Raw genomic sequence first — 15,554 nt, forward strand, 5'->3', positions numbered from 1 at the left:
GGGGTCCTGGTATCCCCCTGTTGAAGACCCCCCTGGCTTAGAGGCTGGACAACAACTACTGGCAAATGTGTCTAATAGGAAGTAGTTCCTCGACCAGCACAGCATTACTTGAGTCAAAGTATAGATATATGTAGACACTTTCAGCACACAGTCGTCGTCCAGACTTTAGAGAGATAAAACTGGGAACTCCTTCATGGCCACAGGTGATGAGCCTTGAGCATGTGGTGGAAAAAGTACTGACATTGTTTGCTTAAGTAAAAGTATCAATACTGTATTATAGAAATACTACTAAGTGTTTTACTACAATTTGTTTTCTGTTTATTAAAGAACTGTAAAGACAGGGAGACCCGCCTGTTACTGAACAAACACTCAATGTAGTTTACTATCAGAGTATAGTGATTTAACCTTAACAAAAAACCTTTTTGTTTTAACCAAAAACTATCACTTACGCACTACCTTGAATGTAGGCCTGTGTCCAGACTGGGAGAGCTGGGATGAGGTGCAGCGAGTGGACAACGCCAGAGAGGCCATGCAACAGGCTGATGAGTGGCTGGGCGTGCCACAGGTGAGTTAACGATGATGCAGCAGGCTGACGAGTGGCTGGGCGTGCCACAGGTGAGTTAACGATGATGCAGCAGGCTGACGAGTGGCTGGACGTGCCACAGGTGAGTTAACGATGATGCAGCAGGCTGACGAGTGGCTGGACGTGCCACAGGTGAGTTAACGATGATGCAGCAGGCTGACGAGTGGCTGGACGTGCCACAGGTGAGTTAACGATGATGCAGCAGGCTGACGAGTGGCTGGACGTGCCACAGGTGAGTTAACGATGATGCAGCAGGCTGACGAGTGGCTGGACGTGCCACAGGTGAGTTCTGACGAGGACGGCTTTGAGGTAACCATAGTCTCGCGTGGCCAGACTGTTGTTGCCTCTCGCAATTTCCAATGCTTACGTGAAGTTCCGTCATATAGTCTGGATCATGAGTAAGCGATAAAGCCTCCTCCCAACTTCCGTTTTCTCTTTACAGTCGCACAAATTTATCCTAATTTAAATCATCTAAGCATATATGAGTGTTCTGCTTAGCAGAAATGGATATTAAAAAAAAGTAAAGATATTTAAAAAATATATTTTCGTGGACGGAAATGCCATCTTCCTTACTCGGATTTCTAGACTCTATAGCATTCTGAGATTGTGGAATAGTTGTCCCAGTTGGTCAAATCTTCTAACATAATAATAATAATAATAACCACATTCTCCAGACCTTCTTCCTTGGTCATATTCTGTACTGTACGTTTTCACCACACATGTTTCTACTTATCTTGTCTGCCTAGGCCTAATATCCAGTGTGCATCATCATCATCATCATAGTCTAATAAAGCACAAATGTATGTCTTCTTAACCTGACAGTTTTCTTAAATACCTATGTTTCTATATCAGTGGTGCTCAGTATTTCATGTCAAGGATCCCAAAAAATATATGTAATTGGCCGCCAACCCCCATCTGAAAATATGTTGTTCCAGGGACCCCCCCAGAAGCAAAGATTTGACTTAAAAACGTTAAAAAAAATAGCAGATCTACAAGCTCATATCGCGGCACTCGGTGCCGCGATATGAGCTTGTAGATCTGATATTTTTCAATAGATAAAGTATAACACCAAAAGGGGTTCCCGTCCTGAACGGATTAAAGATAACAAAATCCATACAGTCAACACAAAGCGAGACACCGTCCATACCGAACAGAATGAGTGATTTCTCAAACCCTCAAGTTTTTTGTTTTGTTTCTGCAAATAGATTATGACATGTTTGGCAGTCCTTCCCTCGGAAAAGGCCTCTGGGAAAGGAACGGCTCGGGGGTTGACCTCATCATCGAACATTATCACATCGTTTAGCACAAAGCCCCCTCCCCACCCAGACCCCCTCCCCAAACTCCCCCCACCAAACCACCCCTATCCGTTCCCCTGAGTGTGTCACTTACGCCCTAGCCCTTAATCCATTTAGACCTGAGAACTGATTTTTTTTAAAGCTTCTAAATCCACAGTTTTCTAAAAAGAAAACTATGTTTCTATGTCACTACTTCATGTCAAGGACAACAGAAACTATATGCATTTGGCCGCCGACCCCCATCTGAAAATATATCGTTCCAGGCACCCCCCCACGGAAGCAAAGATTTGAGTTAAAAACGTTCGCTCTGAAAATATATATTCAAAGATTTGCAATCACATTTTTCAAAAATAGCAGACTTAAGAGTGCCACGCTACGAGCTTGTAGAACTGCTATTTTTCAATAGCTAAACTATAACATACTGCTTAAAACACCAAAAGGGGTTTCCGTCAAGAATGGCTTAATCATTGTGGACTGGAGAGGTGACATCATGCATCTCGCACGCACACACGCACGCACGCACGCGCAGGCCAGGTCGAGGTTAGATCATCCATGTATTGCGACTCGTCGGGGGTGACTTATTCAGCTCTCGCTGGAAGGTTCTAAGGTTAAAACGCTCATCAGAGCATGCAGGGCCGGGGCCGCACCCTGTTCAACAACAAGAGGGTTTGGACTCGGGAGGACTGGAAGCAGCTCATTCCTCAACACCATGACTTAATATGAGTTGTGTTGTACAATGTTGTTGTGAGCCATGTAATCAGGGGTCATCAATATGTGTCTACTGTATGTGGCTAAAGTCTTTGATTAAACAAGAAATTATGACTCAAGTCTTTATATATCAGCCTTGCATTCCATTATCTTGCACATTTTACCTTAGTGGGGCTTTCTTGTAGTTGCGTTTGCAGTAGTGTCCCATTGGCCGTGGGGCTTAGTGTCCCATTGGCCGTACAGGGCTAGTCTCCCAATCTCTGCACTAGATCATAGATCAGCTCTGCAAGCTGAAAAATGGTGCGTGCGTGCGTGCGTGCGTGGAAATAGTTGATTTAAATATTGGATCTGCTATTTTTGAAAAAAAAAAAGATTTTTCAACATGGAAACGATTGACGATTATGACAAAGATATTTGCTTTTATCTCAAATAATTGCGATCAGCCGATGGATCATGTAATAATGGTGACAGGCCCACCTGTCCATGTGTGTGTGTGCAGGTGATCGCTCCGGAGGAGATCATGGACCCTGGCGTGGATGAACAGTCCATCATGACCTACCTGTCCATGTTCCCTAAAGCCCAGCTCAAACCTGGAGCGCCGCTCAAGCCCCGATCAGGTAAGTTCTGTACCTGTAGTCTGGCAGTTGGGGTTGTGGAGCAGAACATTTTGGTATATAGTCTTTTTTTATTGGCCTAAAATATTGTCTATAATACATACATTCATGAATCCACTTGTTGACCGGCTGTCAGTATTGGGCAATTATTTTTATAGGGGTTTATATGTGACCCTACCCTACATCCTATGTCAAACTTTCCTTATGCTTTAAGTAGCATGTGACGTGTCAAACTAGGGGGTTTCCATGATTCTGAATCCATTCCAAGCATTAGCTTTGCACAAAAAACACTCCTTGGGCTAAAAACGGCCATAGCCACTTGCCCAAATGTGCCCAAAATGTGCTGACCTCATCACATTTATGCTGACCTCATCACATTTATGCTGACCTCATCACATTTGTGATGACGGCTATGGCAGTTTTTTACAAAGAAATACATTCTTGACATGAAAAAGTTTGCGAACCACTGCTATACTGTGATAGGATTTAGAACACAATTAATGTAGAATCGGCCTCAGGTTTGAATGGGTTAAACTTTAAAGCATTTGATAATCAATCAATAATTGATCCCCTGAATTATACTGTATCGTTTGGTGTATTTGTATTAGGGGTGGGTGAAAATAATTGATTCAATTATCTGTCCTTGCGTTGACCGGCAATGTTTTTCTGACGATTAATTATTGAATAACGGATGATTTATTCTCTTGTCAGTGTCCAAACCCAAGGCATGCCGAGCCAGCGGGCGCGGCCTGCAGCCGCGGGGGGTGAGGGTGGGCCAGACGGCCCACTTCAAAGTAGACACCTGCAGGGCTGGGCCCGGGGAGCTGGGGGTCCACGTCAAGAGGCCCGGTACGTTGGTTATACTGTACATTATACTGTACATAGTGTAGGTCAGGGCTGGGCCCGGGGAGCTGGCCGTCCATGTCAAGAGGCCTGGTACGTTGGTTATACTGTACTGTAGTATTCTGCCTCCATTTCTAGTTTTCACTTACATTTTTGGTGTGTGTGCGTGCGTGTGTGCGTGCGTGTGTGCGTGCATGTGTGCGGTCTCCAGATGGCTCTAGCGTGCCTGTGCAACAGAAAGAGGACTCTGAAGGAATCTACACTGTTCACTATGAACCCGACACTGTGGGCGACCATACCATCTCCATCACATGGGCGGGGGACGACATCATGAAGAGGTGAGTGATTATGGACCATACCATCTCCATCACATGGGCGGGGGATGACATCATGAAGAGGTGAGTGATTATGGACCATACCATCTCCATCACATGGGCGGGGGATGACATCATGAAGAGGTGAGTGATTATGGACCATACCATCTCCATCACATGGGCGGGGGATGACATCATGAAGAGGTGAGTTAATATGGACCATACCATCTCCATCACATGGGCGGGGGACGACATCATGAAGAGGTGAGTGATTATGGACCATACCATCTCCATCACATGGGCGGGGGATGACATCATGAAGAGGTGAGTGATTATGGACCATACCATCTCCATCACATGGGCGGGGGACGACATCATGAAGAGGTGAGTTAATATGGACCATACCATCTCCATCACATGGGCGGGGGATGACATCATGAAGAGGTGAGTTAATATGGACCATACCATCTCCATCACATGGGCGTGGGTCCACAGACATATAAAGGTAGACGCCTCTTCCGGCTCTGTGGCGTCTGTATCTCAACGGAAGGCAACATGGGGGTCAAGGGGGAAATAGTTAGCGAAAGTTAGAGAAATGTGTGGTGAATCTGCAACAAAAAAAAAAGCTTTACCACTAGCTTTCTTCACAAATGTGTTCATAAAGATGTCTACTATCACCTCTCAATGTGTTCCAACCAAACTCTAAAACTGCTATTTTTGAAAAATTGTGAAAATGTGGCGCAAATCTTTGAATGTATATTCTTTCAGAGCAAACGTTTTTAACTCTTTGATTCTGGGGGGTCACTGGAACATCATATTTTCAGATGGGGGTCGGCGGCCAAGTACATATAATTTTGGGGGTCCTTGACATGAAAATGTTTGAGAACCACTGACATAGAAACATAGGTTTTTCAGAAAACTGTCAAGATTTAGAAGAAGATTTTGTAGAATCTTTTCTCAGGTCTAAATGGGTTACGGTAGAAATTGTCAGTGCATGTCGACCAACAGCATAATCCACATCAGTTAGACTGACACTGGTAGTCCAGTAATAATGTAATTTGACCTCAAACTAATTGCAAAAAAACCAAACTCTTTTTGACCAACCAAACAAGATTTTTTGTATCTTACATATATCCTGAATAACATACAAAAAGTTGCCTGAAATTGTCTGAGGGGAAAGGGTTGAAAATGACCTGTACAGTATGGCCACCATAGACATCCAATATAAGGCTAATCATTTAAAAATTTCCTTTTGCTTTTAGCATGTGACATGTCAAACTAGGGTGTTTTCACGATGCTGAATCCATTCCACTCCTTGGGCTAATACCGGCCATAGCCACTTCATCACATTTGTGATGACGGCTATGGCCGTTATTAGCCCAAGGAGTGTTTTTATGCAAAACTAATGCTTGGAATGGACTCAGCATCGTGAAAACACCCTAGTTTGACATGTCACATGCTACTTAAAGCAAAAGGAAAATTTGAAATTATTTGCCTTATATTGTCTATGGTGGCCATACTGTACAGGTCATTTTCAACACTTTCCCCTCAGACAATTCCAGGCAACTTTTTGTATGTTATTCAGCACATATGTAAGATACAAAATCAGCTGAGTTTGTTTTTTTGCAATTAGTTGGAGGTTGACCCCTTTTTTCCCATATAATGCCTGTACTATGGTACAATCTGACAGTGTCAGTCTATTTATATGTCTTGAACAGATACGTCACGCTTCTAAATACAGTGTCTCCATGAAGCAAGCCAACCGTTTTGGTTGATTAGTATTTTTCTGTTTTTTTATTCTTTCTCCCTGCAGCCCGTTTTCGGTCGCGGTGGGTCCCAGGGCGGGCCCTCAGATGATTCGGGCCTGGGGTCCAGGGCTGGAGCGTGGCATCGTGGACATGTCTGCTGACTTCGTGGTGGAATCCACCGGCACCAATGCAGGGATGCTGGGTAAGAGACAGTGGTGGAAAAAGTACCAATACTGCAATTTAGAACTACTTCGTTACTTAAAGTAAAAGTACTCATTGTGCAGAATGTGCCATTTCACAAGTTCAAAATGTGTGCAAAATCTATTGAAAATAGCAGATATACAAGCTCACAATGCGTCGCAAAACGCGACGCATTGTGAGCTTGTAGATCGGCTATTCAAATGGCCGAAATGTATAGGGTTGAAGTGGTTAATGTATGTGTATGTTTGTTTCTTATCAAAATTAAAATCTCCAAAGTAACTACCGTAGTAACTAAAGTTTTCAAATAATTGTAGTGGAGTAAAAGTACAAGTTTTGGCTCTGAGATGTAGTGGAGTAGAAGTAAACATTGTATTTAAGTACAGTACTTACGTAAAAGTACTTAGTTACTTTCCACCACTGGTAAGAGAGTCCACTGGATCTAATGCAGGGATGCTGGGTAAGAGAGTCATTGTTACTTTCGTCGACTATGACGAAAAATGTTAGTCGATTTGACGATATGATGACTAAAGCTATGAGTAAATATGTTGACAATTTCATCGACAAATAAAAACAAGACAAAAATGTCAGGAAGGGACTATAGAGGAAAAGAGATCCAGTAGAACTAAAAGACAAGTCATTTTATGTTTGGTTGTGTGCAGGTGTCACCAGTGTTGGGGAGTATTAAGCTACATGTAGCTGAGCTACGTAGCTGAGCTACATTTTGCTGTAGCTTGTGGTATTTTAGCTACATTCATATTTGTGTACCTCGTCAAGTAGCTCAGCTACCTTTTGGGTCATTTTTTGTAGCTTAGCTACTCAAGTTACAAGCTACAATTTTGGGCAATAACATGAAAGAAATATATTAATTTTGACCATTGGTTGCTGTGTTCATTCTTGTACTAGAACCCCCTTTGAAAAATCAAGGACTGTTCCTTTTTCTGATTGCTTTGAGGGCATATCAGCACTTGACAGCTGCCTCTAATTGGCCTCTGATTGGCCCTGGTATCACAGGGTGGGAGGGGTCTCCCAGAGGGGAGCAGGGGTCTCCTAGAGGGGAGGAGGGGTCTCCCAGAGGGGAGCAGGGTGAGGAGGGGTCTCCCAGAGGGGAGCAGGAGGAGGAGGGGTCTCCCAGAGGGGAGCAGGGTGGGGGGGTCTCCCAGAGGGGAGCAGGGTGAGGAGGGGTCTCCCAGAGGGGAGCAGGGTGGGGGGGTCTCCCAGAGGGGAGCAGGGGGAGGAGGGGTCTCCCAGAGGGGAGCAGGGTGGGAGGGGTCTCCCAGAGGGGAGGAGGGGTCTCCCAGAGGGGAGGAGGGGTCTCCCAGAGGGGAGCAGGGTGGGAGGAGGGGTCTCCCAGAGGGGAGCAGGGTGAGGAGGGGTCTCCCAGAGGGGAGCAGGGGTCTCCCAGAGGGGAGCAGGGTGAGGAGGGGTCTCCCAGAGGGGAGCAGGGTGAGGAGGGGTCTCCCAGAGGGGAGCAGGGTGGGAGGGGTCTCCCAGAGGGGAGCAGGCTGGGAGGGGTCTCCCAGAGGGGAGCAGGGTGGGAGGGGTCTCCCAGAGGGGAGCAGGGGGAGGAGGGGTCTCCCAGAGGGGAGCAGGGGGAGGAGGGGTCTCCCCGAGGGGAGCAGGGTGGGAGGGGTCTCCCAGAGGGGAGGAGGGGTCTCCCGCATGTACATTCTCAATTTAACGCTGAAAAATAAAAAGTAGCTGAGCTACTTTGAGCTACTTTTTCCATGTAGCTGTAGCTTTACAAGCTACATCTCTCCAGGGGTAGCTATGTAGCTTGATCAAGCTACTGCCATGGTGAGCTACTTGTAGCTTTACAAGCTACGCTTTCAAAGTAACTTGCCCAACACTGGGTGTCACTCTCCGAAGATAGCCGATCCACAAGCTCACAATGTGTCACGCTGCGACACGTTTTGAGCTTGTAGATCTGTTTTTTTTTTGATACACACAGCTGAGTATAAATCAGACATTTCAACAACAGCATCAAGGCCTGCCAAAACACAACCTTGTCGAAGTCCACTAAAACGTTTCAGATTATTCATATTTGCTCTCAAAATGAACACTGCAAGTCCAGGGGTGTCCTTTGGACTTCACAACACATTTAAACTCACATTAATTTATTGTATGTGTATTATGTATATGTTTCTTTTGCAGATGAATCCAATTTAATATTTTGCATCATGCTCAATATAGTTTTACAGTCTATCTATGATCTCAGTCCATGGCCATCCATTTACATGTGACATGCACTCCACATTTTCCTGTTGACCATGCATTAATCAATCAATCAATCACTTTTAACCTGGTGTCGCTATTTCCACCATGTGCAATTTTCAAACTCTGCAAATTGCAATTTTCAAACTCTGCTTGGCATTTTTTTTTATTCAATTTTTTGGCATTTTTTTCACAAGTAAAGAAAAAAATAACTCACCTATATCGGCATGCCCCAAATATGGACGGCAGGTTGGAATTGGATAAGCAGTCAGGTCATTTCCAGCGCTGTCGTGACCGCAGAGAGCCAGTGTTTGTTTCGGAGTGGATTTGTCATCTATGATTCACATTGAGCCCCCGTGTGCCCCCTCACAGAAAATGTGAGCAAAAGTCCCGAGACCCTCATATCCAAAATAGAATGGATACTGGAATACCTCTGAATGCCAACGAACGCATCCCCTTTCCCAAACCAGACCGCAGAGGTGATTGTTGTCCTCTCACAACAACGATGCAATGTAACATCTTCATCAAGAAGCTCGTCTCAGTTTCGTGGCTTGTAGCTCGGCACCTGAACGTCTAACGCCAACTGAATCTGCTATACGGAACGTCACAGACAGTCACAGTGCAGACTAAGCAGATCATGGTCTGGAAGGATGGGAAAAGAAGAGGGTATTGATGCCATGATCATGGGGGTGGAACCTGCAAGGATAATCCATTCATTACACGTCATACCGTAGCTGTGTCGAGAAAGAACACTGCTCCAGACATTCTCTGTCTGGTCTAGAAGGTTTATTCCACTGCCTGCTCGACATGCACTCCGCTGCGCCTCTCGTACTGTATGTAGAAGATATCATGGACTACAACATTCTGCCGCCTGCGGTCCGCGACAACTTGCGGGATGTGCCAGTCCTCGTAACCAATTTCTTCCAGAGGAGTCGGAGGATGGTGATGAACAGTGACTATATCACACAAGTGCGTATGATGGGCTGACTTTAATACTCCTTTACTTTACTACTTTGTGGTTATTTAAGTAATTTTACAAGTAATATAATAATACTTTAATGCTTCCCGTTTACCTCTTTTTACAATAAATGGTACAGTTATTGTGTTAATTAAAAAGGTATTTTAGTAAAATGGGACATCACCTAATTGGGATGAGCACGGGGGACATCTTAGATTTGGCTATAAATAATTAACCGATGGTAATTTCATTGATTCAGTCATATTCCTTGAGCCCTAAAACCTAGGTTTAGACAGCAAAACCACCTTTCTAGGTTTGAATAATATATTGCATTGCAGCCACTTTAAGCTCCTGGCAGCCATCTTGGAAGCCATCTTGAAAATTACACCTCCCCAGAAGTTAGATTATACTACCTTTTTAACATGTTCTTGTGTCTTAAGCATGCCCACTAGAGATAACAGAATCGAATGAACAACGTTTTTGTCACAGTGATATTTTTCTTCCTTCAACTTGTTATTTTAACCTTCACAGATGACAAATCTACTGAGAAACCTCCCTTCGCTCTCCACGGTCACCGTGGAAATGACCAGACTAGAAGGTGAAGTGGATCAAGGTTTAAGGTTGTACTTTATATTGCTACATATTGTGTACAGGTACATGGGAGTAAAACTTATTATTGAGGCTTCCTTCAGCAGTGGTGGTATTTCCAATACTTTTACTTTAAACTCCACTACATCTCAGAGCCAAAATGTGTACTTTTCCACTACAATTATTTGAAAACTTTAGTTACTAGTTACTTTGGAGATTTTAATTTTGATTAGAAAACATACATTAACCACTTCAACCCTATACATTTCGGCCATTTGAAAATAGCCGACACAATGTGTCGCGTTGCGACACGTTGTGAGCTTGTAGATCGGCTATTTTCAATAGATTTTGTACACATTTTGAACTTGTGAAATGGCACATTTTGCACAATGAGTACTTTTACTTTTAGTACTTAAGTACATTTTGATGCCGATACTTTTGTACTTTTAATCAAGTACATTTTCAATTATGTACTTTTACTTACTTACTAGTATAGTTCTAAATTGCAATATTGGTACTTTTACTTAAGTAAAACAATTAGTACTTTTTTCCACCGCTGCTTATTATTGTGGCTTCCTTCAGACAATGCAGCAGCATAAATAACACAACAACATCAAACATGCAGCAAGCACAGCAAACAAAGGGATAGAATAAAGAGTGCAAGAAAGAGCAAACAACGTTTAAAAAACAACATTATGTATTAGGGTTAGGGTTAGGCCTACATGTGCATGTTTTCCCTGTGGTAGAAAGTGTAACATTATGTATAGGCCTACATGTGCATGTTTTCCCTGTGGTAGCAAAGTTGGGTAAACTTTATTGTGAACAGCTTCACAGTAGGCTATGTTCGATATATCCAGTTTAGAAAGGTGCCAAGAGGAAGAATCTTACTCGATATGATATGAGTGTTCCATGCTGTATGAATATCATCAATGGTTCTCAACCTGTGGGTCGGGACCCACATGATTCTGGGGGGGACGATGACAGTGAAGTGACAATTAAAATGACTTTTAAGACCTTTTTTAATACCAAAAGAAAGAAACTCAACTCAACTCTCTAAAATGCCAAAAAGGGTAGGTACCCTAAAAAAACATGCAGTAATCCTGGTCTCTAAACTGCCTCCCCCTGGCCTGCCGGGGCGCCTGATGGAGGGGAAAGGAACTGGTTGGAATAACGTGTTCCTTCCACGCGCTATGTCCAACCAGGGAAACTCCCTCCTGTCAGGTGTAAAGGAGCAACTTGGACACTCAGGCATGAAGGAAGCATGAGTTCAAGTCCGTTGCTCTCCCCTTGTCCCCCATATATGGGGAGGGGACTAGGTTGGTGGAGGGTGTGTAGAGCCCAGGATCACATAATAATAATTGACACAGGGGTGAAAACTGGGTTACAAATCACGGGATAAAAATAAAATGCCAAAAAGTGGCTCCTTTGAGCCAAAAAGAAATACTTTTTTGACCTTCGCATTTAGCAGCGTTAACTCTGGATTCAAAGGGACCCACAAAACAAAATGTTGGGGGGAAGTCACGGCAGCAGTTAACATAGTCTCAAGTGAGGGGCGTACAGGAGCCGATGTAAAAGTAAAAAATGGTTCGACCTCAAGTTGAAGGCAAAATTTATAATAGCCGAATACAGACGGGAGACACTCGTCACGCGAGGGAGTATAGGCATATGCTGCTATCCATTTTAGACTAAATGTCTGACTGTACTCAGTTGCTGATTCTTTTTACATTTCTGTCTAATTTTCAAACAGGTGGACAGGGTCCTCCTAATCTGGAAATATCTGACCTGGATGCCAGAATTGGGGTCATCGTTGCAGAGACGGCAGTGGCCGGTGTCCCTGGCACAGAAGGGCTGGATTCAGACCTAACCACCGGGACACTGCCATCACCTCCTCGCGTCTCAGAACCCGATGGTAAGCTTTTAATTAATTTAATTTAATTTCAGTTCATTTAGAGTTTAAAATATGTATTTGACCCTTTAGGCTACTTTTTTAACAGATTCCATCAAATGGGCTGTTAAATAGTAGGCTACAACAGGAGAGCAAATTTGTGCCGCTGGCGCTGCATGTGTAATGTCATTCTAAATTAGGCCTATATGGGCTATATCTTGCACCAACCCTTATCCCTAAACTAATTTGCCATTTTTTACTATTTTAAAACACCTTTTAAAATAGTTCAAATAGCCGATCTACAAGCTCACAATGTTTCGATGTAGAACGGCTAGTTGAACTATTTAAAGGTATATTCAGTGATTTCACTTAATTCAAATATCACTTATTTTTTTGTTTTGTTGTGATAATCCTCTCTACAATAGAGTGTGCTGACCATATAAGGAGTTCCTCCTTGTCCCCAGTTAACCCCTGGGCGTCAAAAAACCTTGGCTCTCTATCCTGATTGGATGAAAGGCTTTGGGTCCCAAGGCAAAAACGAAACCTAAGGTTTTTAGAGTGAAATCACTGAATATACCTTTCTTTCGTTTTTTTTTAGTAAAAAATGGCAAATTGGTTTAGGGATAGCCTATGGGATAAGGGTGGTGCAAGATGGAGCCCATATAGTCTTTTTAGTCCTTTTAGTTTTCCCTGGCTTCAATAGGTCTTGCAGGCCCACCACGTGTTAACGTGTTCCCTTGTTTAGTTAAACATTATTCTTTTGCTGTAGCCTGATAAAGCGGTGCGTATATTGAAACCCCACACATAAATAAAGGTCCCTATAATGGTTTTAATTTCATTACAGGACTGACGCAGCAGCTGTCTTCTGAGTTGGATGGCGACACTGGACAGTCTCAGGACTCACAGGAAACGACAACAGAGGCAACGCCGTCGCCATCGACCTCCTTCAGTGGTGGAACTACTGTGTCCACTCCAACACCACCACCACCACCCTGGTCCCGTCCACAGCCTGCCTCTGCCCCCCCACGGGTACTAACTGATGCGGTACTAGATACCCAGGAGAGGGAGAGGCTTGCTGCGTCGACAGAGAGCATAGCGCAGTCTCTCATCCAGATTGTGGATGTCCTAAGAGGAATTGCTGCCACACAGGCCAGGATATTAAATGAACTGACCGACATACTGTAAATAAAAACTTTGAAACCTCAATAAATGACCAGAAATGTTCTGAATCCTGGTTTGTTTTAAATGGGAAATAATATGAAACTGACAATTAGAAACGAGCAATTTAATTGTTGCAAAATGTCGTTAGCATGCTTATATCATCTGGTCCCATGAGGTTCTTCTGATGTGTCATGACGCACAGCTTCTTGTGGCAGTGGGGGAATTGGCACACCACGTTTCACCTTTCTCTGTCCACATGTGAATTTCATGCTATCTCAATATCACAGCCAGTCCCCCTCATCCTCATTGTGCTATATCGCCCTCCTGGAACTCTCGGGAACTTCCTGGAAGAACTAGACTCTCTGATCAGCTCGTTTCCGGAAGATGGCACCCCTCTGATTCTACTGGGTGACTTCAACCTTCCTACCGCAGAGAAGTATCTTCCCGTTACATCCCTTCTGGCCTCATTTGACCTCTCCCTATCTCCCTCCCCTCCCACTCACAGGGCTGGTAATGTTTTGGACCTTGTGTTCTCCAGAGCCTGCTCTCCCTCCACACTCTCTGTTACCCCCTTAAGTAGGTCTGACCACCACTTCATAACCTTCTCCCTCTCTCTCTCCACCCTCCCGCCTAAACATACTAACCCCCCGAACGTCACCTCCCGACGCAATCTCAAATCCCTAAACCCCTCCTCCCTCTCATCCTCTATTCTCTCCTCTCTACCCTCCCTGGAGTCATTCCTCTCCCTCTCACCTGACACTGCAACCTCATCCTTCCTCTCCTCTATCTCATCTGCATTCGACCAACACTGCCCGCTCTCATCCAGGCCAGCTCGCTCATGTCCACCGGCTCCCTGGCTATCTGAAACTCTCAGATCTGAACGAACACCTCTAAGGGCAGCCGAAAGGAAGTGGCACAAGTCAAAGCTACCAGATGACCTTTCACACTTTCACTCACTCCTCTCTGCCTTTGCCCACTCACTAACCACTGCTAAAACCTCCTTCTACCACACCAAAATCCAATCCTGTACTTCTAACCCAAGGAAGCTCTTCTCCACTTTCACCTCCCTCCTTAAACCCCCTCCCCCCACTCAACCCTCATCCCTCACTGCTGATGTTTTTGTCAACTACTTCGAGAAGAAGGTTGATGATATCAGCAGCTCCTTTCCTCCCCTCCCACATAAAGTGGCATCTGACTCAACCAACACCAACCCCAACATACCATGCATGTCCTCCTTCTCTCCTCTTTCCCCAGACGAGGTTCTACAACTAGTAACATCCTCTAGACCTACCACTTGTCCTCTTGACCCTGTCCCGTCTCCAATCTTCCAGACCATCGCACCTGATCTGCTCCCCTTCATCACCTCCATCATCAACACCTCAGTAACCTCAGGCTGCGTCCCATCTGCCCTCAAGTCAGCCAGAGTAACACCACTCCTCAAAAAACCAACCCTTGACCCCTCAGATGTCAAGAACTACAGACCGGTATCACTCCTTTCATTTATTTCTAAAACCATTGAACGTGTCGTCTCCAACCAGCTCTCTCTCCATCTCTCACAGAACAACCTGCTGGATCCCAACCAGTCCGGATTCAAGAAGGCCCACTCCACAGAAACTGCCCTGCTGGCAGTCACAGAAGCACTACATGCTGCCCAAGCTGCTTCCCACTCTGCAGTACTGATTCTCCTAGACCTATCAGCAGCATTTGACACAGTGAACCACCAGCTGCTCCTAGAAACCCTAGCGGAGCTAGGCATCGGTGGAACGGCACTAAAGTGGTTCTCCTCCTACCTCACCGATCGGACCTACCAGGTTTCCTGGAAAGGTCTGCTATCATCCCCCCGAACCCTCCAAACTGGGGTCCCACAGGGATCTGTACTTGGTCCCCTCCTTTTCTCACTGTACACTAAATCCCTTGGCACTATCATCTCTGCTCACAATATATCCTATCACTGCTACGCCGATGACACACAACTGTTCCTATCCTTCCCCCCCTCTGCCACTCAGGTGGAAGAGCGCATCACTGCATGCCTGGCTGACATATCACAGTGGATGTCCTCCAACCACCTCAAGCTGAACCCAGACAAGACTGAGCTTCTCTTCTTCCCAGCTAAGTCCTGCCCTATGCAGGAGCTAACTATTTCCGTAGACAACGCCCTGGTAACGTCTGTCCCAACAGCCAGGAATCTTGGTGTTGTCCTGGACAGTCAGCTCTCGTTCAAAGCTCACATCACAGCTGTCACTCGATCATGTAGGTTCACACTCTATAACATACGACGAATTAGACCGTTCCTCACCCAGGAATCAGCCCAGCTCCTAATCCAGACAACAGTCTTGTCAAAACTCGACTATTGTAACTCCCTCCTTACTGGCCTACCAGCATGTGCACTTAAGCCTCTCCAGCTGATCCAAAATGCAGCAGCTCGCTTGGTCTTCAACCAGCCAA

General features: G+C 44.9%; 1 protein-coding gene across 1 annotated transcript in view; it reads left to right on the top strand.

The window, feature by feature from the left end:
- The window catches only part of LOC310862002 (filamin-B-like), a 93,704-nt gene that overhangs the window by 9,793 nt on the left and 68,357 nt on the right, over positions 1-15,554 (top strand). The window contains exons 3-7 of the mRNA XM_083769739.1: positions 468-565; positions 3,086-3,203; positions 3,912-4,049; positions 4,255-4,381; positions 6,171-6,307. Coding sequence (XP_083625865.1) covers positions 468-565; positions 3,086-3,203; positions 3,912-4,049; positions 4,255-4,381; positions 6,171-6,307 — 618 coding nt within the window. The remainder of the gene's footprint in view (positions 1-467; positions 566-3,085; positions 3,204-3,911; positions 4,050-4,254; positions 4,382-6,170; positions 6,308-15,554) is intronic.

The sequence above is a fragment of the Protomyctophum parallelum genome, assembly GCF_964188405.1.
Source record: "Protomyctophum parallelum genome assembly, chromosome: 7".
NCBI lineage: Eukaryota > Metazoa > Chordata > Actinopteri > Myctophiformes > Myctophidae > Protomyctophum > Protomyctophum parallelum.